Source organism: Girardinichthys multiradiatus, chromosome Y (assembly GCF_021462225.1).
Source record: "Girardinichthys multiradiatus isolate DD_20200921_A chromosome Y, DD_fGirMul_XY1, whole genome shotgun sequence".
NCBI classification, from domain to species: domain Eukaryota; kingdom Metazoa; phylum Chordata; class Actinopteri; order Cyprinodontiformes; family Goodeidae; genus Girardinichthys; species Girardinichthys multiradiatus.
This window is the reverse complement of record NC_061818.1, coordinates 24,090,139-24,114,766: the sequence shown is the minus strand read 5'-3', so window position 1 is coordinate 24,114,766 and position 24,628 is coordinate 24,090,139. Positions and strand designations below refer to the sequence as shown.

At 40.5% G+C, this 24,628-nt stretch overlaps 1 protein-coding gene across 1 annotated transcript; it reads right to left on the bottom strand.

Moving 5' to 3' along the window:
* Positions 1-1,093: 1,093 nt before the first annotated feature.
* Positions 1,094-17,744, bottom strand: LOC124864543 (cyclin-F-like). Its single transcript, XM_047359360.1, has 17 exons — positions 17,448-17,744; positions 15,302-15,456; positions 15,106-15,212; positions 14,954-15,021; positions 14,616-14,812; positions 14,457-14,510; positions 14,012-14,116; positions 13,205-13,282; positions 12,647-12,792; positions 11,426-11,590; positions 11,180-11,303; positions 10,927-11,107; positions 10,751-10,838; positions 7,886-7,985; positions 7,657-7,793; positions 6,335-6,513; positions 1,094-2,840 (listed from the first exon to the last, which is right to left on the bottom strand). Exons 1-17 carry the CDS (start codon positions 17,458-17,460, stop codon positions 2,401-2,403), a joined length of 2,337 nt encoding a protein of 778 aa, XP_047215316.1. The 5' UTR covers positions 17,461-17,744; the 3' UTR covers positions 1,094-2,400.
* Between the last annotated feature and the right edge of the window lie 6,884 nt (positions 17,745-24,628).

Below are 24,628 nucleotides of genomic sequence, written 5' to 3'. Positions count from 1 at the left end.
ATGGACATTAGACCAGTGGAAATCTGTGCTTTGGTCTGATGAGTCCAAGTTTAAGATCTTTGGTTCCAACCACCGTGTCTTTGTGCGGCGCAGAAGAGGTGAACGGATGGACTCTACATGCCTGGTTCCCACCGTGAAGCATGGAGGAGGAGGTGTGATGGTGTGGGGGTGCTTTGCTGGTGACACTGTTGGGGATTTATTCAAAATTGAAGTCATACTGAACCAGCATGGCTACCACAGCATCTTGCAGCGGCATGCTATTCCATCCGGTTTGCGTTTAGTTGGACCATCATTTATTTTTCAACAGGACAATGACCCCAAACACACCTCCAGGCTGTGTAAGGGCTATTTGACCAAGAAGGAGAGTGATGGGGTGCTGCGCTAGATGACCTGGCCTCCACAGTCACCGGACCTGAACCCAATTGAGATGGTTTGGAGTGAGCTGGACCGCAGAGTGAAGGCAAAAGGGCCAACAAGTGCTAAGCATCTCTGGGAACTCCTTCAAGACTGTTGGAAAACCATTTCAGGTGACGACCTCTTGAAGCTCATCAACAGAATGCCAAGAGTGAGCGGAGCAGTAATCAAAGCAAAAGGTGGCTACTTTGAAGAACCTAGAATATAAGACATGTTTTCAGTTGTTTCACACTTTTTTGTTCAGTATATAATTCCACATGTGTTAATTCATAGTTTTGATCCCTTCAGTGTGAAGCTACAATATTCATAGTCATGAAAATAAAGAAAACTCTTTGAACGAGGTGTCCAAACGTTTGGTCTGTACTGTATATATATATACATATATATATATTATATTATATACATAATGCCATTGGGTTGTTTTTTAGTTTTTGGTCACTTTTTAGATTTTCATTTTAAAAGACACGTATCTTCTCCCTTTCAGCTGTACAGTAATTTGTGTTGGTCTATCTGCGATCACAAACTCAGTAAAATGAGGGGAACTTTTCAGTTGTAATGTGGAAAACTATGGGGTATGATGGCACTGTGGGATGTATGGTTCTAAAATAGCCCTTTCTAATGTTTAAATTTAAAAAACTTACAGTATAGCAGCAAAGTAATAACAGTGACACCACAAAAAAAGAATAATAACTTGTTTTTATTTCAAACTCAGTAAAAAAAATTACATATTGAATTCACAGAAAACACTGAACTGTAGAAAAACGATTTAAAAAAAAGCTTTTGGGAATTAGGCAAATACCATTTCAAGTAGTAGTGGTAGGTAGTAGGTCTTTGTCTTCTTCCATTTATACATATAACAATATGTACATTACAAAAAAAAAAAATACAACCAGTCTGGAGTAACAGTTAAAAATGTATTTTCAGTCAGTCACAGTCATGTAGACAACATGTCTTCTGTATCCTGCATGAGGCGCAAAAACCCTGTAAGGTTTCCTCTAGTGTGTTGTGTTAAATAAAGAAACACATCCATCAAGATATTCTTCAATACCGACTGTTGAAAGGGAAAAACAATATCAGGAAAATGGTACATTCCTATGCACATAAGCGATGATAAAATTGCTAAACTTAATTCAGTTTGGAGGAAACGTCACTTTGCTCTCTGAAAATGTGAAAATCCAGCAAGAGACTTGATTTATTTTTTTTTTGCTTCATCATCAGGAGCACATTAGTGAATAAGATGAGTTCTGTATGGAGCTCCTAATTGGATTAGTGTGCCACAGGTAAACAAAATAATTAATCAACAGCACAGAACAGAACTGAAGCTATTTAAGGCTACATATTAACTGATTTCACAGCTGTTATTTTGACCACAAACTACAACACAGTACCTTTGGAAAAGCTGCAGGACAACAAAACTGAGGAAGAAAATTGTTCAAAAACTCTTATAGGCTTTGGATGCAGATATATTCAGTAAGATACCAGTAGTTACATTTAATGTAATCAAATACAGTACAGACAGTGCATAACAGAGGTGATGGCAACCAAAAACAACCACATAAACAAGACAGCTGAGTTGTTTTTAATAACAAACACATTTAACCCCCTGAAAATAATAAATCACTGAGATTTAGTTTCTTTTCAAATGATATCTGAGATAGGTTGTTGCACACATGACCGCCAGTACGTCGGGCTCCTGAGGAAGGCCGAGCCATATTCCAGTGGTTTTAGAGCAGACTGTGGTTCCTGGGAGGTATTTCTACTTCTGTGTTTGTAAACGTCTAACTGAAATGTAATGTGATAGAAAATGAAAGCTTCTAAGCAGTTCACATTCTTGCCTATTCTTTAAACTCTTAAAAGTCTTTGAACTTCTAGCAGTTGAATGAACAGCTCAGACTCACAGGATGGTTGAACAATGATGACGATTTAAAAGTGCTGAAGGTTAGAAACCGAGCGAGTGGTCTGTGAACAGCAGGTGGTTGTTAAGACTCACAGGCTCATGAACCCTGCTCTTGCCGAATGAACATCTCCGTCTTCCCTTTCCACCTCACCGCCACTGTGAGCCGCTACATTCTTCCTCTTCAACTGTCTGGTGGAGGTGCCCCGGGGCCTCTGCATGGGCACCAAGAGGTGGAAACCCGTCTGGGCTTTGGCAGAGGCTGCGCCAAGAGAGGCAGTAAAGGTCCTGAACGTGCGGGTCACTATGGAGGACGAGGAGCACGTAGAAGAGGGGCTTATGCTCTGGACAGATGAGTATCCTGAGCTGTGATGATCTGCGGACGAGGCAGATGGTTCTTGGTCTGGGCAATCTTTGCTCCCATCACTGTCTGCTTCACAGAAACTGTTGTCGTCGCTGGAGAGAGCTCGGCAGCACTCCAGTTTATCATCTCCATCAGCCAGCGGGTGCAGCTTGATAGAGATCATGGAAACTATTGAAAGAGAAGTTGAAAACAGGTTCAAAACAGTACAGAGGTATGATCAAAACAATCTGCGCAGCTGTGATGAGCCATGGTTCCAACAAATATTTACTCATACTTCTCCAGACTGTGGATACATCTGACAATAAGAACATATGAGCTCCAAACTTCAGCCCACTTGTATTTATTTTCTGCTAATAAATTATTATAAATCACTGGTAATCAAAGTGGTCGTATGAATCAATACATGGTTGGTATGAAATGTCCCAAACTAGACTGGACCATATCGTACCTAAAGGTCAGGTAAAACACAATATATATATAAAAAAATAAAAATAAAAAATAAAAAATAAAAAAAAGTGAATATCTTAAAAAAGGTCAATTGTTTTTGTCGCTCATTTCAGAAAGTGAAACTCACACATACAGGTCCTTCTCAAAATATTAGCATATTTTGATAAAGGTCATTATTTTCCTTAATGTCATGATGAAAATTTAACATTCATATATTTTAGATTCATTGCACACTAACTGAAATATTTCAGGTCTTTTATTGTCTTAATACGGATGATTTTGGCATACAGCTCATGAAAACCCAAAATTCCTATCTCACAAAATTAGCATATTTCATCCGACCAATAAAAGAAAAGCGTTTTTAATACAAAAAACGTCAACCTTCAAATAATCATGTACAGTTATGCACTCAATACTTGGTCGGGAATCCTTTTGCAGAAATGACTGCTTCAATGCGGCGTGGCATGGAGGCAATCAGCCTGTGGCACTGCTGAGGTCTTATGGAGGCCCAGGATGCTTCGATAGCGGCCTTTAGCTCATCCAGAGTGTTTGGTCTTGAGTCTCTCAACGTTCTCTTCACAATATCCCACAAATTCTCTATGGGGTTCAGGTCAGGAGAGTTGGCAGGCCAATTGAGCACAGTGATACCATGGTCAGTAAACCATTTACCAGTGGTTTTGGCACTGTGAGCAGGTGCCAGGTCGTGCTGAAAAATGAAATCTTCATCTCCATAAAGCTTTTCAGCAGATGGAAGTATGAAGTGCTCCAAAATCTCCTGATAGCTAGCTGCATTGACCCTGCCCTTGATAAAACACAGTGGACCAACACCAGCAGTTGACACGGCACCCCAGACCATCACTGACTGTGGGTACTTGACACTGGACTTCTGGCATTTTGGCATTTCCTTCTCCCCAGTCTTCCTCCAGACTCTGGCACCTTGATTTCTGAATGACATGCAGAATTTGCTTTCATCCGAAAAAAGTACTTTGGACCACTGAGCAACAGTCCAGTGCTGCTTCTCTGTAGCCCAGGTCAGGCGCTTCTGCCGCTGTTTCTGGTTCAAAAGTGACTTGACCTGGGGAATGCGGCACCTGTAGCCCATTTCCTGTACACGCCTGTGCACGGTGGCTCTGGATGTTTCTACTCCAGACTCAGTCCACTGCTTCCGCAGGTCCCCCAAGGTCTGGAATCGGCCCTTCTCCACGATCTTCCTCAGGGTCCGGTCACCTCTTCTCGTTGTGCAGCGTTTTCTGCCACACTTTTTCCTTCCCACAGACTTCCCACTGAGGTGCCTTGATACAGCACTCTGGGAAAAGCCTATTCGTTCAGAAATTTCTTTCTGTGTCTTACCCTCTTGCTTGAGGGTGTCAATAGTGGCCTTCTGGACAGCAGTCAGGTCGGCAGTCTTACCCATGATTGGGGTTTTGAGTGATGAACCAGGCTGGGAGTTTTAAAGGCCTCAGGAATCTTTTGCAGGTGTTTAGAGTTAACTCGTTGATTCAGATGATGAGGTTCATAGTTCGTTTAGAGACCCTTTTAATTATATGCTAATTTTGTGAGATAGGAATTTTGGGTTTTCATGAGCTGTATGCCAAAATCATCCGTATTAAGACAATAAAAGACCTGAAATCTTTCAGTTAGTGTGCAATGAATCTAAAATATATGAATGTTAAATTTTCATCATGACATTCTTCTTTTTGCGGATGACGTGGTCCTGCTGGCCCCCTCTAGCCAAGACCTACAGCATGCGCTGTGGCGGTTCGCAGCCGAGTGTGAAGCGGCTGGGATGAGGATCAGCTCCTCCAAGTCCGAGGCCATGGTACTCGACCGGAAAAGGGTGGCTTGTCCTCTTCAGGTTGGAGGGGAGTTCCTGCCTCAAGTGGAGGAGTTTAAGTATCTCGGGGTCTTGTTCACGAGTGAGGGAAGAATGGAGCGGGAGATCGACAGACGGATCGGTGCAGCTGCCACAGTAATGGGGGCGCTGTGCCGGTCCATTGTGGTGAAGAGAGAGCTGAGCCGAAAAGCAAAGCTCTCAATTTACTGGTCGGTCTACGTTCCTACCCTCACCTATGGCCATGAACTTTGGGTCATGACCGAAAGAACGAGATCACGGATACAAGCGGCTGAAATGAGCTTCCTCCGTAGGGTGGCCGGGCACTCCCTTAGAGATAGGGTGAGGAGCTCGGCCATCCGGGAGGGGCTCGGAGTAGAGCCGCTGCTCCTCCACATCGAGAGGAGCCAGTTGAGGTGGCTCGGGCATCTATACCGGATGCCTCCTGGACGCCTTCCTCGGGAGGTGTTCCAGGCACGTCCCACCGGGAGGAGGCCCAGGGGACGGCCCAGGACACGCTGGAGGGACTATGTCTCTCGGCTGGCCTGGGAACGCCTTGGGCTCCCCCTGGAGGAACTGGAGGAGGTGTCTGGAGAGAGGGACGTCTGGGCGTCTCTGCTGAGTCTGCTGCCCCCGCGACCCGGTCCTGGATAAGCGGAAGACGACGAACGAACGAACATTATGGAAAATAATGAACTTTATCACAATATGCTAATATTTAGAGAAGGACCTGTAGGTTTAATACGCATAGAGTGAGAAATATTTTAAGCCTTTAGTTCTTGTAATTTTGAGGATTATGGCTTAAAAATAATGAAAACAAATTCAGTGTCTCAGAAGATTAAAACCAATAAAAAAAAAAAAGCTTTTAGTAAAAATATTATATGTAAGACTGTTGTTTAAAAGGAATAAGGCCCAAAACAGGAATTTCAATGTTTTGTTTGGGATCTAAACTAAACCCGGTTCAAGAACTTTGGGTCCATCTAAAACTAAATTACAACGACGTAGAGCCCAAAACAGCTGTGGAAGGGCCTATTTGTTTTTTGAATGAGTCGGTGTTTATCAGTCTGCAACATGATCAATGAGGTGGGACGTGGCAAATCTATAAAAAAGGTCATTCATTACTTTCTAGATGATAAATAAAATGTAATAAAACTAAATTTGATTTTTTTCCAGACTCATCCACATTTGGAGAATGTTAAAAGCAAATTCCAAACTTTAGGAACCCTTTAAAGTCATCCGTCCATTTAGCTTTCATTATCAAATGTATAGAGATAGACAATTCTGAGTCCTTTCCAGTGATGCTGCTGATGCTCCTCTGCATATAGACTAACTAATTTCCATGCATTACACAGAGGCCTTGTGATGAGCTCATTCTCCTACTCACAATCCCCATCTTTCTCAGCCTCGCTGTCTTCCTCGCGGTCCCCCTCGTAACCGGAGCAGGAAGAGTCCAGACTCCAGTCAAGGATGTCTCCCAGCAGCATCTCCTCCTGATTGGACAGCTCTGCCGTGGGCGTGGCCACGAGGCCGCTCCGGTGGTCCTGTGTGCAGTCATCGCGTCTCCTTGGGACAGAGAAAGCGGACAATAGGAGGGGTTATAGTGAGTCACAGGAGCTTCTCGCAGATGGCACAAAGAAAAACACCGTCTGGACAGTTCACGAAGGCTGTTTGTCACGGCTCACAGGGCTGATAAGAACTGCTAAATGAGCAAAAATAAATAAATAAATTAATTTAAAAAAAACTGGCATAGTAACAGTGGTCATTTTTCTGTTGGTGAGGTCAGGCTCATAACAGAATCATTTCTGCAGTTTCTTAACGTAAAAATAACATTCTCCTCTGGTCATATGTATCATAGCTTCAATGACAGATCATTCACGTTCCACTCAGCAGTGGATGTGCAGTGTACTGCAAAAGTATTCACACCCCCTAAACAACTTTATATTTTGTGAAATAAAAAAAGCCACAATCTCAATCAATGTACTTTATTTGTGATTTTATGTCACACAGGAACTAGTGGTGAATAACTGGGATGTGGAAGACAAATGCTACATGCTTTTGTTTACCCAAAATAGTTTGCAAATAAGTGTTGAATGCATTTAGATTTAGCCCCTCTTTACTCCAACACCCATAAATAAAACCCAATCCAACCTGTTGATTTAAGAGGTATACCCGGGTGTGATACAATCTCCGTATAAATGCTGCTGTTGTGTTCCTGTGGTGGCTGCATCATGCTGTTGGGCGGTTTTTACATTGCAGGGACAGGAAAGCAGGTCAGAAATGACCAGTTCAAATCAGGCTGAGGTCATGAATACTTTTTCAAGGCATTATTTCTACTGTAACAGCTGATCACTGAGTCTTTAAAGCATATATAATGATAAGTGATACATTTATTTTTTTTTGGGACACCAAAACCACTAAATTAATAAACTTTTCTTAATGAGTGAGCATTAATCTGAAGGTTTTTTTAATCTAAAGAACAAAATTATCCAAGAGTCAGACAAAAGCTTAGGCTGTGATGTGCCAAATCCAAAATAAAGGACATCATTTAAAAATAAATCAACCCCCCTCCCCCAATCTTTTCCAACCATTAAGATCCTTTGCAGACCTTAAGACTCTGTAGGAACGCCAAATTGTCCTCATTACCCAGATCAGAATTAGATTTTGCAAAACTGGTGGAAGAGGAGACCGGTTTGGTCCCTGCCTTACCTCTTGCTAGTACTTGATGGAGAAGCCAGGAAGGTATGGATGTCTGCTGGTTGACCACTTGTTGGACTAGGAGGCTCCATCTGAGGCTCAGCTTCAGAAATCTCCAAGATCTGACAGAGCTCTTTAAAGTTCATCACCTTGTGGAAGAGATTAATAATTATACAAAAAATTACCATTACCATTCAGCTTTAGAAAACTAATAGAGATAATATATTTATAATGGGGGTACCTTTTCTTTGCTGATCTCCTGAAAAGCCTCGTCTTCAAAGCGCTGCTTGACTCCAGTCAGAGACACGTGCCTGTAGTCTTTGGGCACATCTTGACTGAAACTGTGGACAGATGGGAGCGAAGGGAAAAACAGAGAAAGAGAAAAAAATAACCAAGCTGGGACTACTTCGCTTGCTTCAACAGTATAATCAATTCTTCAGGACAAATCTCGTTAGTCGTCCATTTGAGGACTGTTCCATCAATATGCCGCTCACCCATCAAAGTGACTCACACAGAGGCACATTTCTCACCCACACCAGTGATGTCTCCCACCATCTTTATGACACTAAAGCTCTGCAGTTCATGTAGCCTTGAGGGCCATCTATTTCCTGCTATGCAGATATTTGTTTTGATATCCTATTTCTGTAATCGATGTGGGCAAGCTGAAAACAGCCAGACTCACACCTAATCAATTCCTGTTATCTTCCTTCACGGAGAAGGAGAACGGTTAGGAGGTGGTCATGTGTGAGTCATGGGACAGCAGTGTTTCTAAGAACCATTTCCTGTATCAGAATGTGTGTTTCTGTCAGACTGTTTCACAATCAATAAACATCCCAAAACAAACAGAGGGGGCACGCTGATGTAATACATTTTGCCATTTAACCGAATACTTGTTTAACATCGTTCCCTGCTTACATTAACCCCACCATTATAGGACAAGCTCACACATACAGTGACTTTTAATGGAAATGAGCCCAGTGGTATATAATAAGCCTAAGCTGTGTTCATACTAGTGGATGCAGAGAATAATGACAGTTATGCACCCAATAAACCCATCTCACAGTGTCGGTAAGGTTGATTATTTTTATACTCTGAACATATAAACCGTATCTTGAAACAAAAACAAAAAAGAAGTGGCTTCACACATTTAGTGGGCAGCAGTGTTATTCTATGGCACAGTAGTTAATGATTACAGGTAAAATGTGATCTGCTGGGTTATACAGTAACAACTATAGGCTTCCTACACAATTTTCATATTAAAAACCTCCATACATTTCCAGACTGAAGTGTCCAGAGTTTTATTTCCAATATTCCAGTACTTTTAAAGTAAAAAAACTAAATTAACAGGAGATATTACCAACATGGTCAACTCTAAACTAAAGAGCCACAAAATATTACTGACTGAGAAAAATCGAAGGACTGACATGGTCCAATGTTAGCTTCTTATAAAATTTTCTAATGCTCCTATTTGAAACAGAAAAGCAACTATTATTCCTCCTGCTGCTAAAATGAGAAATATTGAATATTATGAGTGTTGCCTGATATCACCATTATTGCCGATATAATTTACAATTAACCCACACCATCCCTTTCGGTCTTCTTTCCCTTCATTACAATGTCCCCACTTCATGAGCTTTAGCATCTCGCCCACTGAAAATATACATCGAGGCAGAGAAAAACTATCCAGCATTTCAAAAATATCACTGGGATACAGAATGTGCATGAATGGCACTTGAAATATAATGTCCTACCAAATATTGCATTAAACAATTTTTGCGATTACAGTACTGCAAATACTGATATTGCAAAGATAATTGTGATTCAATACATTGTGAGACTAATTATTTTAAATGTACTACTTGTATAAAATGTTATTTTGATTTTCATACCTAGACAAACCAGTTATATTTAGTAGTAGCCTTTGAGTAAACATGCTTATAGAGCAGAATGTTTTTCCTTTTTGTTGCTCTTTATAGTGAAAAACATGCTGGTTTTACCTGGTTAACTAGTCGGTTTGTTTCCAAATTTCAAAGTTTCCCCGACTCAAATATAGAGACTTTTGTTATAGCATTCTGGATATTAAAAGAATAGTAAAAAAATAAACTATGAAACTGCTGTCATAGTTGGGTCTACAAATCAGGAATCAACACAGTTCTGGTGTAAGTGTGGTACTGGGCCAGTTCATTGTTATTTTGGCATCTGGACTTAGATCAGGTCTAATTGATAAAACATATATCCCTCTTGGTGTCGTCAGTTAAGGATTGGAGTATCATCTGCTAAATTTTGATCATTTAAAGCACAGTTTGAACTCAAAAATTCTCCAAAACGGCAGCTTTAAGGCCTTGTTTGGCATTTTAACAAGACAGAGTTTAATAGAGTCCAAAAAAAGGTATTGAAGTTGTCATTTTGAATGAGTGAACGGCTCCATCAGTCAAAAAAACAACATACCAGTAGGCATAGTGTTATAATCAAGAGGTGATATGATAAATCAAAATAGAGCACTTAATTTAAATGTAATCCTATTAAGCTTTGCTACGCATACTGTCCTTTAAGCAATACAAAAAGATCAAAGGAAATTCCATACTTTGAGACTTTTAAAGACTGTATAGGAACCCTGACAGCAACAGGCAGAGGAGGGGCAGTGATGCACTTCTCTATGCTCCACACAGACGGATTAAACTTGAGCTCAAATAACGATGTTTTTCCTTACTCTTTTCTGTACTTCTCTAGCCCTAAAAAATACTTAAATCAAATTACAGGCTTTTCCAGACTGCTTCAGTGACTGAGATGGTAAAGTTCAAGGAGTGTTGGAGACATTGTGATCATTCAAAAGAACAATAGAGTTGTAGAAAATCTAGGTTTAATCAGAATTGATATTGTGATCCTAATATTCAAGTGTTTTTTCTAATACCATGCAGTCCTAGTGGGATTCCTGAAGTTCCCAGGTTTTTCACAAGTCCTCCAAACGCAGCACAAAGGCAACATAAAATAAGCCCATTATGCAAACCGCCCTCAGTTTGAATACATTGTCAAAAATTTTATATGGATGGAAAGCGGAGGAGTGTAATTCACAACTAATTCCATTAAATCACACTGATGCACTCACCATTTGACATAGAGCAGCACAGAGAGAGGAACAAGGTCCTCCTCAGTAAATCCTGTGTAGTCCCTCAACAGAGTGGGCCAGACAGGACCTGCAGAGCAGCAGACAAATCAAGTTAGGCATGAACCTGACTTCAGACCGTTTTATTACATGCATGTGGTAAAGCAGGGCGATCTTACCATAGTGATGCAGCGCCCTTGTGAGGAGCAGTGCAGTGCAGGCCAGTTTGGCAGGAGGTGTAGTGGCGAGAGCAGAGTAGAGCAGCGACAGCTCACAGATATAGCTGAACAGATTAGTGGACCGCCTCTCCAGGGGGAGCAGAAACAGCAGCACCTCCCTGTAGTCCAGCAGCGTGGGGCTCTGATGGATAGAGCCGAAGATTAAAAAAATCCTTTACAGTCAACTGAAAACTAGATAGTCAGCAACACTCACCCTTATTTTTCCTTCCAGCACAGACACAACCTCCCCCATCATTCGCACCAGGTCTTCATATTTGTAGGTGTTGTCCGTCAGCCAAACGGCCTCGCGTATGGTCAGGATTTCTTTGCTTACATATCTAGAAATAAATAAATATAGACAAACATTTTCAGCTTGGCAGGATTTTAAAACAAACAATAACATGAGCCTTATAATGTAGAAATTTTAAAAAAACGTAGAAAGAAGTGTGAAGGACCTCACCGTGTACAAACCACCATGCAAGCAATTCCTAACAGCTGAAGGCGGGCCTTTGGCACAGAACGCAGAGCCAGGTATCGGTCCACGCAACCCACTGTCACATGCAGGGTCTGGCTGGAGAAGTCCTTCATGGTGGTCACCTCCACGAGCCAGTCCACCAGGATGTACCTGCAGCAACAGGCGAAGGACAGAAAAAAATATTTACACCTTATGCTCACCACAAATGTGTTCACTGGATTTTATTGTGATTTTATGCTGTAGACCAAAGTAGTGCATAATGGTGAAATGTGGAATGCATTTTTTTATTCAGCGTCCTTTACTCTCATACTCCTAAATGCCACAACTTCAACTAAAATAACAGACAAGAGGACGTTAACCAGAGAAATCAAAGAAAAAGGGCCATACTGTCTGCAAATCAAATTGAATCACCATTCAAACCATGAAAAATGGTGGTGGCTGCAATATAATAGAGAGGCGCTTTTGTTCAGCAGGGGCAGACACAGTGGTTAGAGCTGGTATGACGATGGATGGAGCGACATAAAGTGCAACACTGGATGAAAACCTGCCAGAAGCAGCAGGAAACTTGAGACTGGAGCATAGCTTCACCTTCCAGCAAGCAATGACACTAAAGATACAGCCATTAGAATGGTTAAGATCAAAGCAAATTCATGTGTTAGAATGGCCTAGTCAAAGTCCTGAACTAAAGCAAGTCATGAATCAGTGGCGAGACGTCAAAAAGGAAGTCCACTCATGCCCTCCATCCAATCAGAAAGAGGATGATATTTTGTAAATAAAAATGGCAAAAAATCCAGTCTAGATATACAAAGCTGGTAGAGACAAAACCCCAAAAGACTTTTCCGATATTTATTTCTAAAATATAAATTTTATCTCCACTTCATAACTATGCACTATTTAGTGTTGGTCCATCACATTAAATCCAACTAAAATACATTAACGCAGGCTGTCATAACATGATTCGTTTTTTAGTAGTTTTTTTGGCTTAACATTTCAAAAATAAGGCAAACTATAGAGCTACCATTGAGAATCTGCTATTGACAGAAATGTAAACCTTCATTATACGAGGTAGAGGGAATGCACAGACACATACCTCCAAATACAACCTAATCCCTTGCTAAAAGGACGCTTTGATTGTGTCAGTGGATTGTATTAATCACCACGTGCATCATCTTTACATCATCATTGTTACGTTTTTTTGTCCCGTACCTCATGGTGTCCTTAACGCCTCGTCTGAGCATACCCTGAGTGCTGTGTTGATGTACCGAGTTGAAAATCTGGGCCACTATCTCTGAGCAGGCCTTGGACTCCAAACCCAGCGGATTCCCAATGCTGCACACTTTAGCCAGAGACAGCTGGGAGGAATAGATGAGAGCAAATGTTAAAATGTGTTTGAGAATAGCTTTAGAGATCCTGACAGCTTGTTGAACTGTGCTGCGCCATAATGACAACAATCTGGTTGAAGTTTACTGCTGTAATAAGAGTGATTTAGATGAGTCATGTTATTATGATTCACTGGGATGAGAGGAAGAAAAAAAAAATCTTGTCAGCATCTGTCGGGCCCTCTTTGACACATTATGATAAAGGCTTCGATGAGAATTTCAAAATGGAGACAAAAACAAAGAGAGAAATTAAATGGTGTCAAGAGAAACATTTTAAAGCATTGCTTTTTGGTTGTTTTAGGAGCAACGCGAAAACAAAACCCAGAGTGACATAGAAAGGAGCCACAAAAACAAACCATGACACATATTAAAGGTTTTTAATCACCTGTGCTTCCCAGCATCCTTTTCCAGCATAGTCCCTGAGGGTTCTCACACACTGAAGATACCTTCCTGGATCCGACATCTGCGAATCAAGCAAACACACGTCACCATCTAATACATGTTTAACCCTGATTTATCCCTCGATATGCTTTAAGAATCTTCTTCTGTTTTCATTTTATTGTCTGTATTAAATAGCAGTGCTGTGATGCCTTGAAATGTATTGCTAAACCTAAAACTCTTTCACATTTTGTCACATTAAAACATTAGTACCAATTTTAATGCATTTCATTGGTATTTTATGTAGAAAAACTGACCAAGTAGCACATCGGTGTGAATTCATGAAATGTACAACTAATAGTTTTCTTGCAAGTGGATTCTTCCACTGGAACTATAGATCTCTGCAGCTCCTCCAGATTTACCATGGCCCTCTTTGTTGCGTCTGATTAATGTTCAGTTAGCCCGTCAGTTTAGGTGGACGGTCAGGTCTTTGTAGCCTTGCAGTTTTCAGTGGATACACTGAGTGCTCCAGAAGCTGGTCAAAGGTTGGAATATTGTTTTAAAACTTAACTCCGAATTTGCCTTCTCCACAACAGGGCTGAACAGTAAAAATACAAGCAACACCATTCTTACACTTCCCTCCACCTTTCTAAAACACTATAAGTTGGTATACGACATAAAGTCCCAATGAACACATTGAAGTTTGTGATTGTAATGTGTAGAAACATGAAAAACGCTCCAGAGGTATGAATACTTTTGCAGGGCAGTGTAAGCGTGTCAGTCCAGGTTCTACCAAACACAGAACCAAACTCACGGCTGCTTTACGGCTGTGCTCCCACAACAAGTATGAACTCTGCAAGCAGCCGGCCTGCGATGACTCCTCCAGCATGGCTACAGCATCTGATCGCTTTTCTTCCTCCTGAAAAACAAGCGGCACAGTTCCAGATGTTCATGACGCGTCTTTAGAAATGAATGTTTTTGTTCTCGCACTTCTGAGAAAGCGGCTGTACAACAGTGCCTGACACATATTGCATCTGGCTAACATGAAGGCTCCTGATGTGTCATGCTGTCAAACAATGAAGCCCACTGGGGGCTTTGAGTAACACTTGTATAAAGAGAGGAAAAACAGTCATTTAGCCTTTGTTTCTGGTGACTCGCCTAACAGCTCTTCTGACAGCAGCAGACACATGTACATTCTGCTTAGAGGGTAACAGAAACAAAGCAAACCCCACCCAGAAACACCAGACACCCTCACTCACTTCAAACAGGAGCAAAACTCTGGCCAAACAGTGCAACAAAGGGCCCCTCTTCTCCTGCAGAGAAAGTAAAAAATAAAATCAATCTCTGTGCATTTAGCGTGTTGTCCAATCATCGGCTTTCAAGCTCAGATCCTCTGAAGTGGCAGCAGCAGAACTCACCATATTGCTTTCGCACTCAGCCTTTAGGTGATCGAACACTACGGCCTTGCAGCAGCTGCCAGTGGGCGACCACGGAGGACGGATGAAAACCCAAGTGAAGGGATCCGCTTTGGGAGAGAGCAGGCTCTCCGCCAAGCTGAAGAAGTGGGAGGCTTTTCGACCGCATACATCTGCTCGCCCTTCATCGCTCAACAAAGCTGCAGGCGAGAGAAGGCAAAAGTGAAGAACTGCAATCATTTAATCTATTCATCTATTGTTGACATCCGTTCAACTAACGTGGTATTTTAAGCAGAAATTTATGTTTATGATACTGTATGAGGAAAAATTCTTGAACTTACGTCCTTCATTGTACAAATAGGCAATCCCAAGTTTCACAGCAGCTTCAAAGTTCCCTTTCTCAGCAGCCCTAAAATAAGTGAATAATTTTATGTAACAATTCATTTGGAGAAGCAGTTATATTTATTTTTTTTCCCAGGAGAAGGATCTGTACCTTTCAAACAGCCATAAAACATTAGGCGATGGCCATGTGTCCCTGAAACTGACTCTGGCCCACACACTGTTGTGGCCGTCAACAATGTCCCGGAGCTGTGAATGTACCTACAACAGATACAAACTTATTTTAGACTAATCAAGAACAAGAAAAGTCCAATAGGCAACAATGCACCAAACTGACTTGTTTAACTTACCGCTCTGACAGACAGGAGGTCCTCCGCAGACAGACACCGGAGAACATAGAGAAGAATTTCCTCAGGTAACGATAGCAGAGTTAGGGTTGAAGATCGCTTCCGGACCCGCTTCCGAGCAGGAATTGAGTAGCATTTCGAACAACGGCAGTGGACGACTGCAGGAAAAAAAATAAATGAATACAGAGTTAAAAGATATGTAATTAAATTTTAACAAGCAGGGCTCCTTTTTTACTATCCAAGATCCGGCAAATACTTTACTTTGCAATGTGGACAACAAACACTTCTTGGTGCAAAGTTGGCACATCAATTCTCACTTTATTGCTAAAGCAATATTTACACTTCATTTAAAGCCAGTATGTAGCCTGCTCCTTCAGGATGTTAGCAAACTGTGGACACTTAACATAAACAGTGCTGGAGGGCAACAAGGTATTCTTTACAAATCTAATTTTAACTGATCTGAATTAAATATGGATCTGTTTGTAAAGGGTTACATTTACTCTAATTGGGTGCTATATAAATAAAATGAATTTAATTGAATTAAAAAATACATTTAGCTTCAAATGAGATGTGATCATTGCATTTGTAGATTCCACGTCCTGACAAAAATGTAAAAAATATATCTAAAAATATGAAAGTCACTATCTACAGTTCAAAGTCCTTTTAAGAGGTACCAGATAGATGTTTGGAAGGCTAAAAGAAGGTTATTATTCTTATTACTATTATTGTAGTCTCCCAATACAGGCAATACATAAAAATTTATACTAGGGCTGCAACTAATGATTATTTTGCTAATCAATTAATCTGCTGACTATTTTTTCAATTAATCGATTAATAATTGGATAGCAAAACGTGCTTGATAGGATTTTTTTTTTTTTTTTTACAGAATTTAAACCAGGTGAAGCTAAAGCTGGGCCACTTGAGAAGTTCTGCAAAGAGCATATTTACAGACAAAAAAAGGTGTTCATCTTAAATGCAATTAGTGTTCTGATTGGGTTGTTCTTTCAGCAAATGGCATGTTTTAGAGTCTATATATTTCAGGTAAAGATTATTTTATTACCAAATTAGTTGACGATTATTTCAATAATTGATTAATCACAATTAATCCGATTAATTGTTTCAGCCCTAATTTATAGCGTTTGTTCTTTCTTATTTATAAATCTCATCACCTCGCAGTGTAATTTAGTCACCTTATACAAGAAAAGAAATAAACAATTGTCAAAATACTGTGATACACTGCTATTGTTACTCATGGTTTTCATACAGGGAGAATCTCATACAGGCCCCTGCCTGCTATGGACATATACTCAAAATTAACAGTGTTGGATTGTAACAAAGTACACTTTACACATCTACTAAGTAAAAATTTGAGGTAAATTTTACTTTTGAACATCTCAGAGAGGAAGAGCATATTTTTCATTTAAAATATGGCAACTGTATTTAGATAGGACATTCAACAACTGCATTGTGGCAAAAATATATACATATACTAAAAAAAATACTGGAACAGTGTGAAAGAAATAACAGTCTTTAGTTAAAATAACTTGCAGTATGATGCAATTATTAATTTCCTGATTGTGACTTTGTTTTCTACTATAAGTTCCCCTATTAAATACTTAAAAGCTCCATAGTAAGACAACCCCAGATTGATTATTAGGGTCATCTAAACACATGCAAAATTGTTTAAACTTACTGTTTAACTTTAAACTAGAGGCGATTATCTAGTTGTCGCTTAAAAACAACCCGTTTTTATTTATTTTTTTGCCTTTGTCGCTAATGTTACGACAGTGAACCAAACTGCTCTACGGGAGAAGGCAAATGAAGTGAGCGCCCAAATTTCCCTCCCGTCGTCCAGTGAAGTTGGGTTCACTTAGTTTCAAAGTTTAAAGCTCAAACTTAGTTTGCCGCAGCTGCTACTACTTAAAAATAAGACATTTGCAAAAGATGCAGGGGTTTGCTTCTTTAAAATATTGACATTTTGCCCTAAAGTTACTGTAAAGTCGAGAAGCAATCTATCACTAATCCAGGTAAGATTTGAACAAGAAACCAGTGAATTCTCAACCGTTACAACGATCAAATACTGGCTTTAAGTGAGTTATTTTTATTTGTTTTAATATAAGACAGAATTAAGATAAGAATAGTTACTTACCGCCCGCTTTCATTGCAAGAAGACCGATCTCGCCCCAGGCAGGATGTGAATGCAAAACTAAGCAGCAATCTAATATTATTCACACGTTACGTGACGTGGTAAAGATATTATTTTTGCGTATCTTATTGCTTATAACGCGAAACAGCTAATGTTGGGCTGCTGTAGCTGACGAATATCTAAACAAGCTACTAGCAGCTTTCCTGAATTCAAATTCAAGCACGCGTCTTCGTTTGGACCCACCCCTAAAGCTCCCTAGGACCGCCCGCGCGCACGGTTTAAACTCTGCGTTCAGTTTGATTTGCCGAGAACGATGACGCCTCTACGCAACGACGCGGACTGCTGATTGGTCACTGTGAAGAACGACAACACCGGTTGGCTATATCATATAAATTGTAAAATAGCAGAAGGTCATTGGACGAGGGAACGCCATTTCGAAGTACGCGCTCGCGTGTGGAAATATATCATTGGTTGACCTGAATATGACGAACTTCCACATTTTCGCGCAGTACCTTGGGAACTATAGTTGGGCTCAATAGCACTGTTTAAAGGTACCTTCTTTAAAGGGACATGCACATACGTATTACATTTTTGTCAGTTTCAGAACAGGTCGCATTGGACATACTCAGCTACCACATTTATACTTTAATTTGTCTTAATTTATTGACTTTATCCAATAAAATCAGAAGATGACTGCATTCATTGCCATGTGTCCTCACACAGGCTTTCCTTTTTTTGGTCACTTAAAACTATACGTATAGTTAAATGTTTAAATGAAAGAGCAACATGTCCCTATTTGCAGTTAATGATTAGATTTATTAATATATTTTTTCTCAAAAACAATGTTGGCCTATTGTGAAAAAGTAACTGCTCCCCAAACCCGATAATTCTTGCTCAACTCTTGGTGGCTAAAACTGCCAATAGGCACTTGCAATACCAGGCAAAGAGTCATTTATATCTCTGTGGAAGAATTTTGACCCACTCCTGCAGCTGCCCACACCGACATGCCAGATGCCTTCTGGAAAAAATGTTTCCCGGTCAGACAAAAACAAAAAGTAATCTATTTGGTCACAATATTAGGACAAATGTTTTGTAGATAGATAGATAGATAGATAGATAGATAGATAGATAGATAGATAGATAGATAGATAGATAGATAGATAGATAGATAGATAGATAGATAGATAGATAGATAGATAGATAGATAGATAGATAGATAGATAGATAGATAGATAGATAGATAGATAGATAGATAGATAGATAGATAGATAGATAGATAGATAGATAGATAGATAGATAGATAGATAGATAGATAGATAGATAGATAGATAGATAGATAGATAGATAGATAGATAGATAGAAAGACAGACAGACAGACAGACAGATAGGGTAACAAATTGATTAGGTCTTTGTAGCAGCTGTCACTGAGGGACTGACATAATTAAGGCCTTTGTTTTGCATCCTGAGTCCTCATGATTGCTGGTCTTTTAAAAGAGGTCATAAAGAAGCAGACTACACCGATGATAATCATTTGTTCCTTTCAGGCTCTCTATTGATCTGCACATCACTTGCTAAACCAGTCTCATCATCGCAAACGAGATCAGCAGCTTAGCATCACAAGCAGCACTCAACAGAACAGAAAAAAACAAGCTCTTGGAAAATTTAAAACAGTTTCCCAAATGTATACCAATGGGAAATAGGGGAAACACATTTCCTATTTATAATTAGGCTCACTGGGGAACTCAACTCTTCTTCGACTTCACACAAGAGGTACAGAATGATCAAATTATCTGAGTAGATCGCCGGAATGACCTCAGACAGGGCAAGGGCTCTGACATCCTCAACTAAATATGTTGTTTCCATAGAAACGCCAACCCATCTCATGCACTTTCTCAGAACAATCATAGGCAATGGCAAGGGATGAGGAATTAGTTGGTGCATTCAAACCAAATTTAAGAAATAAAACCACATAGTAGAAACGAAAAGTATTAATTAAAGAGTGAAAATGTCTTTTTGGAAATGATAATAATCAAAGATGATCCAAATTGAGGGTACGTGACTTTGCTCGTCAGTTATTACCTAGTCTCCTTAAACCGAATATGTCTCATCACTAACACTAACAAAGGCTGAGATGGAGTTTTAACATCATTTCGCCTATGATTCAATTTGACTGTCTGGCCTTGCGTGTGCAATCTCTGTCTACACCTGTCCCTAAAACAGCTGTCATCATATCTGAGCCGAGTCAGAATTGAAATGAAACCCCATCCCCTCTATGAAGGTATCGTTCGAAGCCAGCTGCAGGCGCTGATTAATTAGAGATTTGTCTTTTGCACAGATGCTCTTGATTTGGAATTTGAATACAGCATAAATAAAGCCATCAGGCTCCAGATGGCTCAAATGCAGAATTAATAATGTCATGTTGTACTGCCTTTTGCATCTCTCCCCCTCTCATTCTTTGTTTATGTCGGTTTTGTGTAGTTCAAAGTTTGATAGAGGCCAAATAGTGCTGAATATTCTGGTTGTAGGCCAAGTCCTGGAGATACAGAGGCGAATGAGTTGCTCCCAACTGGTTTCCTGTGATCTGTGCTGACGGTCGAAATCCAAATGACCACTTCCACCCCTGACTGCACTTTGCTCCGTTTGGCTGCTCCACCCTGTTGACAGATCTAAACAGGGTTTGCTTCCACACCCACATCATTTTCTCATGTATTATCAGCAAATATTAAAATTTGAAAATGTTTTGGCAAACCTTTTAAGGCCAGGTCTGTGCCAGGAAACAAAGCAAGTTAAAATAAATGACCAATTATCTCAAGAAGAATGGTTGGATACTGAGTATTACTGGAGGTTTAAATATATATTTGAGTCTGTCTACATAATTTAGACCATGAAATTCCACAAGAAATTCAAACCTGTGCAACAAAGGCCTGTTTTTAAAATCCTTACAGTTGTATGTTGTATACTAAATCCACCCTGAAAACAGAATGGTTTAAAGGCATCATTAGAAGCCCAAAATAACTGATATCAAAGCCATGATGACAGTATGTAAACCTCTGACTCTGTATAAGTTTGCTGTTCACATACAGGTCCTTCTCAAAATATTAGCATATTGTGATAAAGTTCATTATTTTCCATAATGTCATGATGAAAATTTAACATTCATATATTTTAGATTCATTGCACACTAACTGAAATATTTCAGGTCTTTTATTGTCTTAATACGGATGATTTTGGCATACAGCTCATGAAAACCCAAAATTCCTATCTCACAAAATTAGCATATTTCATCCGACCAATAAAAGAAAAGTGTTTTTAATACAAACAACGTCAACCTTCAAATAATCATGTACAGTTATGCACTCAATACTTGGTCGGGAATCCTTTGGCAGAAATGACTGCTTCAATGCGGCGTGGCATGGAGGCAATCAGCCTGTGGCACTGCTGAGGTCTTATGGAGGCCCAGGATGCTTCGATAGCGGCCTTTAGCTCATCCAGAGTGTTGGGTCTTGAGTCTCTCAACGTTCTCTTCACAATATCCCACAGATTCTCTATGGGGTTCAGGTCAGGAGAGTTGGCAGGCCAATTGAGCACAATGATACCATGGTCAGTAAACCATTTACCAGTGGTTTTGGCACTGTGAGCAGGTGCCAGGTCGTACCTGAAAAATAAAATCTTCATCTCCATAAAGCTTTTCAGCAGATGGAAGCATGAAGTGCTCCAAAATCTCCTGATAACTAGCTGCATTGACCCTGCCCTTGATAAAACACAGTGGACCAACACCAGCAGCTGACAGGGCACCCCAGACCATCACTGACTGTGGGTACTTGACACTGGACTTCTGGCATTTTGGCATTTACTTCTCCCTAGTTTTCCTCCAGACTCTGGCACCTTGATTTCCGAATGACATGCAGAATTTGCTTTCATCCGAAAAAAGTACTTTGGACCACTGAGCAACAGTTCAGTGCTGCTTCTCTGTAGCCCAGGTCAGGCGCTTCTGCCACTGTTTCTGGTTCAAAAGTGGCTTGACCTGGGGAATGCAGCACCTGTAGCCCATTTCCTGAACACGCCTGTGCACGGTGGCTCTGGATGTTTCTACTCCAGACTCAGTCCACTGCTTCTGCAGGTCCCCCAAGGTCTGGAATCGGCCCTTCTCCACAATCTTCTGCAGGGTCCAGTCACCTCTTCTCGTTGTGCAGCGTTTTCTGCCACACTTTTTCCTTCCCACAGACTTCCCACTGAGGTGCCTTGATACAGCACTCTGGGAACAGCCTATTCGTTTAGACATTTCTTTCTGTGTCTTAACCTCTTGCTTGAGGACGTCAATAGTGGCCTTCTGGACAGCAGTCAGGTCGGCAGTCTTACCCATGATTGGGGTTTTGAGTGATGAACCAGGCTGGGAGTTTTAAAGGCCTCAGGAATCTTTTGCAGGTGTTTAGAGTTAACTCGTTGATTCAGATGATTAGGTTCATAGCTCGTTTAGAGACCCTTTTAATGATATGCTAATTTTGTGAGATAGGAATTTTGGGTTTTCATGAGCTGTATGCCAAAATCATCCGTATTAAGACAATAAAAGACCTGAAATATTTCAGTTAGTGTGCAATGAATCTAAAATATATGAATGTTAAATTTTCATCATGACATTATGGAAAATAATGAACTTTATCACAATATGCTAATATTTTGAGAAGGACCTGTATATTAGTAGCATTTGAAGTATCTCTGTCAGGGTGGCCTGCCAGTAGGGGGAGTTATTTATTGTGGCGTACACAGGCCAGCCTGATTTCCTACAAAGGCAGTACATGACAAAGTATCTGTTTAGCACAGGTATAACAAAATAAATAGGAAATAGGAAGTTGACGTGGTTGTGGCAAACACATATGTGTTTATGATTTAGGAAAAAAGATACAGGAACAACTGTGATATGTAAAGTGTCCACCTCCTACAAGTCTTCAGTGTTTTAGCCCAGCCCAGTTTGTTCACAAAGTAAACAACTTCATTGTCAATAAATGCTAAAACACAAACCATTAACATTTATTTAATGCAATACAAACAGAAAGAGTGAAAATTAACACATTGGTACAAATACGTAATACAAATAAAAAAAAATCTATATACAGCACCAAATATTGGAGGGCACAATAAGCAAAATATTTAGTGAAGTGATGAACAGCAAACAGACCGACAGCTTAGCTGTCTACTAGGAGAGGGACATTAGTCCCTGCAGCAGAGAGAGGTAGACTTTCCCTTTAAAACATTCAAAAGGCAGAAGGGAAATCACTTCATGTCTCAGACAAAAAATATCTGGTCACCGCTCATAAACTTATACTGGCACAATATCACTTAAAAATTTTAATTTAAGTATACCTATGCAAACAAATTATAGTCAGTGTGTAATATACATGAGGAAACTGCACTGATGTTGTTTTTGTAAGTTGTTTTTCTAAGGGCCTCTCCTATGTGAACAGATCTGAAGGTAGTTCACACACAGACTGCAAAGGCAGAGAGCTTGTTATGTTATCATCTAATGTAATGTCATTTCATTGCTTCTGCTTTGTCTCTGTGTTTAAATGACACCACTGCTCTGAGCACAAATATAAAAATAAAATGCCATTTGCAATAAAAGAAATTCAGGGTTACTGTAGGAATATTTTTGGAAATAGTTAAATCTCACATGTGGCAGTGAGAGAAGATTCAGAGAAGAGCTGCTCCACTGCAGTTCAGCAGAATGATGACTGTAACCTCCATGTTGCAACATATCGCCTGTTAAATAATTGCTTTCTTTTCAGGATGTCTGATCCTAATCTATCTGCAGGCATACCTCCCTGTTCTCTCATAAATCTCAAAAGCAATGACTTTCAAGATTATGCTGTAGACTACCTTTAGTTGCTGCTGCTTAAACAACCGCAGTCTGGTTTACATCAGTATGCAAAGCAAAATGAGCAGTAAACGCTCAAACTAGCTCAAAATGCAAGAACAGACCATCTTTGAAGGCAGTTAGGCAGGCAAAAGCTGGTTTGAAATTTTCCAGGATGAAGCTTAAGATGGTCTGTGGCTTTGTAAGCTAACTGCTCAACCTGCATATATAGACACGTTTTCCTCGGCAAGAATCACTGAACTCCAAGCCAGGATAAAGGAATCTTTGATCAATAAAGGTTCTTAGAGATCCTGCAGGGCTAGTTGAGTCATTGACGTGGAGACAAGAAACACATGCTCTTTTCACTCTGTGTACGTTGCATGCATTCCTTCTTTGATGTCACATTTAGCTCACATTACATTAGGTAACAAGAAAGAGTGTTTAAGACAACAATAAAATAGCCTTGTGCATCTCACGCATTCACTGAATGACCCTATTTCACAAGCAGTCTTCCTCTGAAAGAAAATGTGTTGGAAAGGAAAACCCCAGATATGATTGGAACCCAAACATTGGTCAGTGCTCACTAGAAAGCAGCTTTGTACTCTACTCTGACAAGGGTCTCCCTTCAACGATGGGAGAGACATTAGTTGGGTAAAAAGAGAAATAGCAGATTTCTTTAGGAGTTCAGATGGAAATGCGGGAATGTGACAGAGCTTTTTTCCATGAGCACTTGCTCAAGGCACCAAGCAGGAGGGGCAATGGAGAAGCTGGATGAGTCAAAGTGGCCCTGCAGTAGGATGTAAGCCCCCGCCAGGCAGTGTCCTTCAATAAGTACCCCTCACAGACATAAGGCAGGGCGTAAATACCCACACATTGACAAAAAGGCAATCAGTCAGTCAGACAGTCAATGTTCCCCCCTTGAAGCTACAAAAGGCCGTTGAAAGTTTTTCTTTCTCGGACATGGACATATGTGCAAATCTTTATTTCCTCATGATTTAAGTCCAATTTCCTCAGAAAAGTTTCACCCAAACATTGATCTGAGCCCAGCATGTTCCACTGCCCTCTCCGGCTTATTATCGGCACACATGCCAGCAAAGATCCTGCGGGACTCAAGTTCCACTCTCCTATTGCGTATAAAAAGCCCCTCGCACATTGCTACAGTGTCACAGGATGAGCAAATGACGATGGCGGGTGACACGGGTGCACTGCTTCTTTTGGCTGGGTATCAGGTTGCAGTGTTTGGCCCACTTTGGGCCCCTTGGAGAGTCACCTGTCCTGGTGAGAGGAATGCGACTGACGTTTCTGGTGACGGCAGCAGTGACTCCAGCAGCAG

What these genes read in the sequence shown, in the direction of transcription:
- LOC124864543 (XM_047359360.1), bottom strand. An exon ending in ACCTCCTGTCTGTCAGAGCG is followed by an intron (nt 15,213 to 15,301) that starts GTAAGTTAAACA and finishes TATCTGTTGTAG; the next exon opens with GTACATTCACAGCTCCGGGA. An exon ending in CTGAGTGCGAAAGCAATATG is followed by an intron (nt 14,511 to 14,615) that starts GTGAGTTCTGCT and finishes CTTTCTCTGCAG; the next exon opens with GAGAAGAGGGGCCCTTTGTT.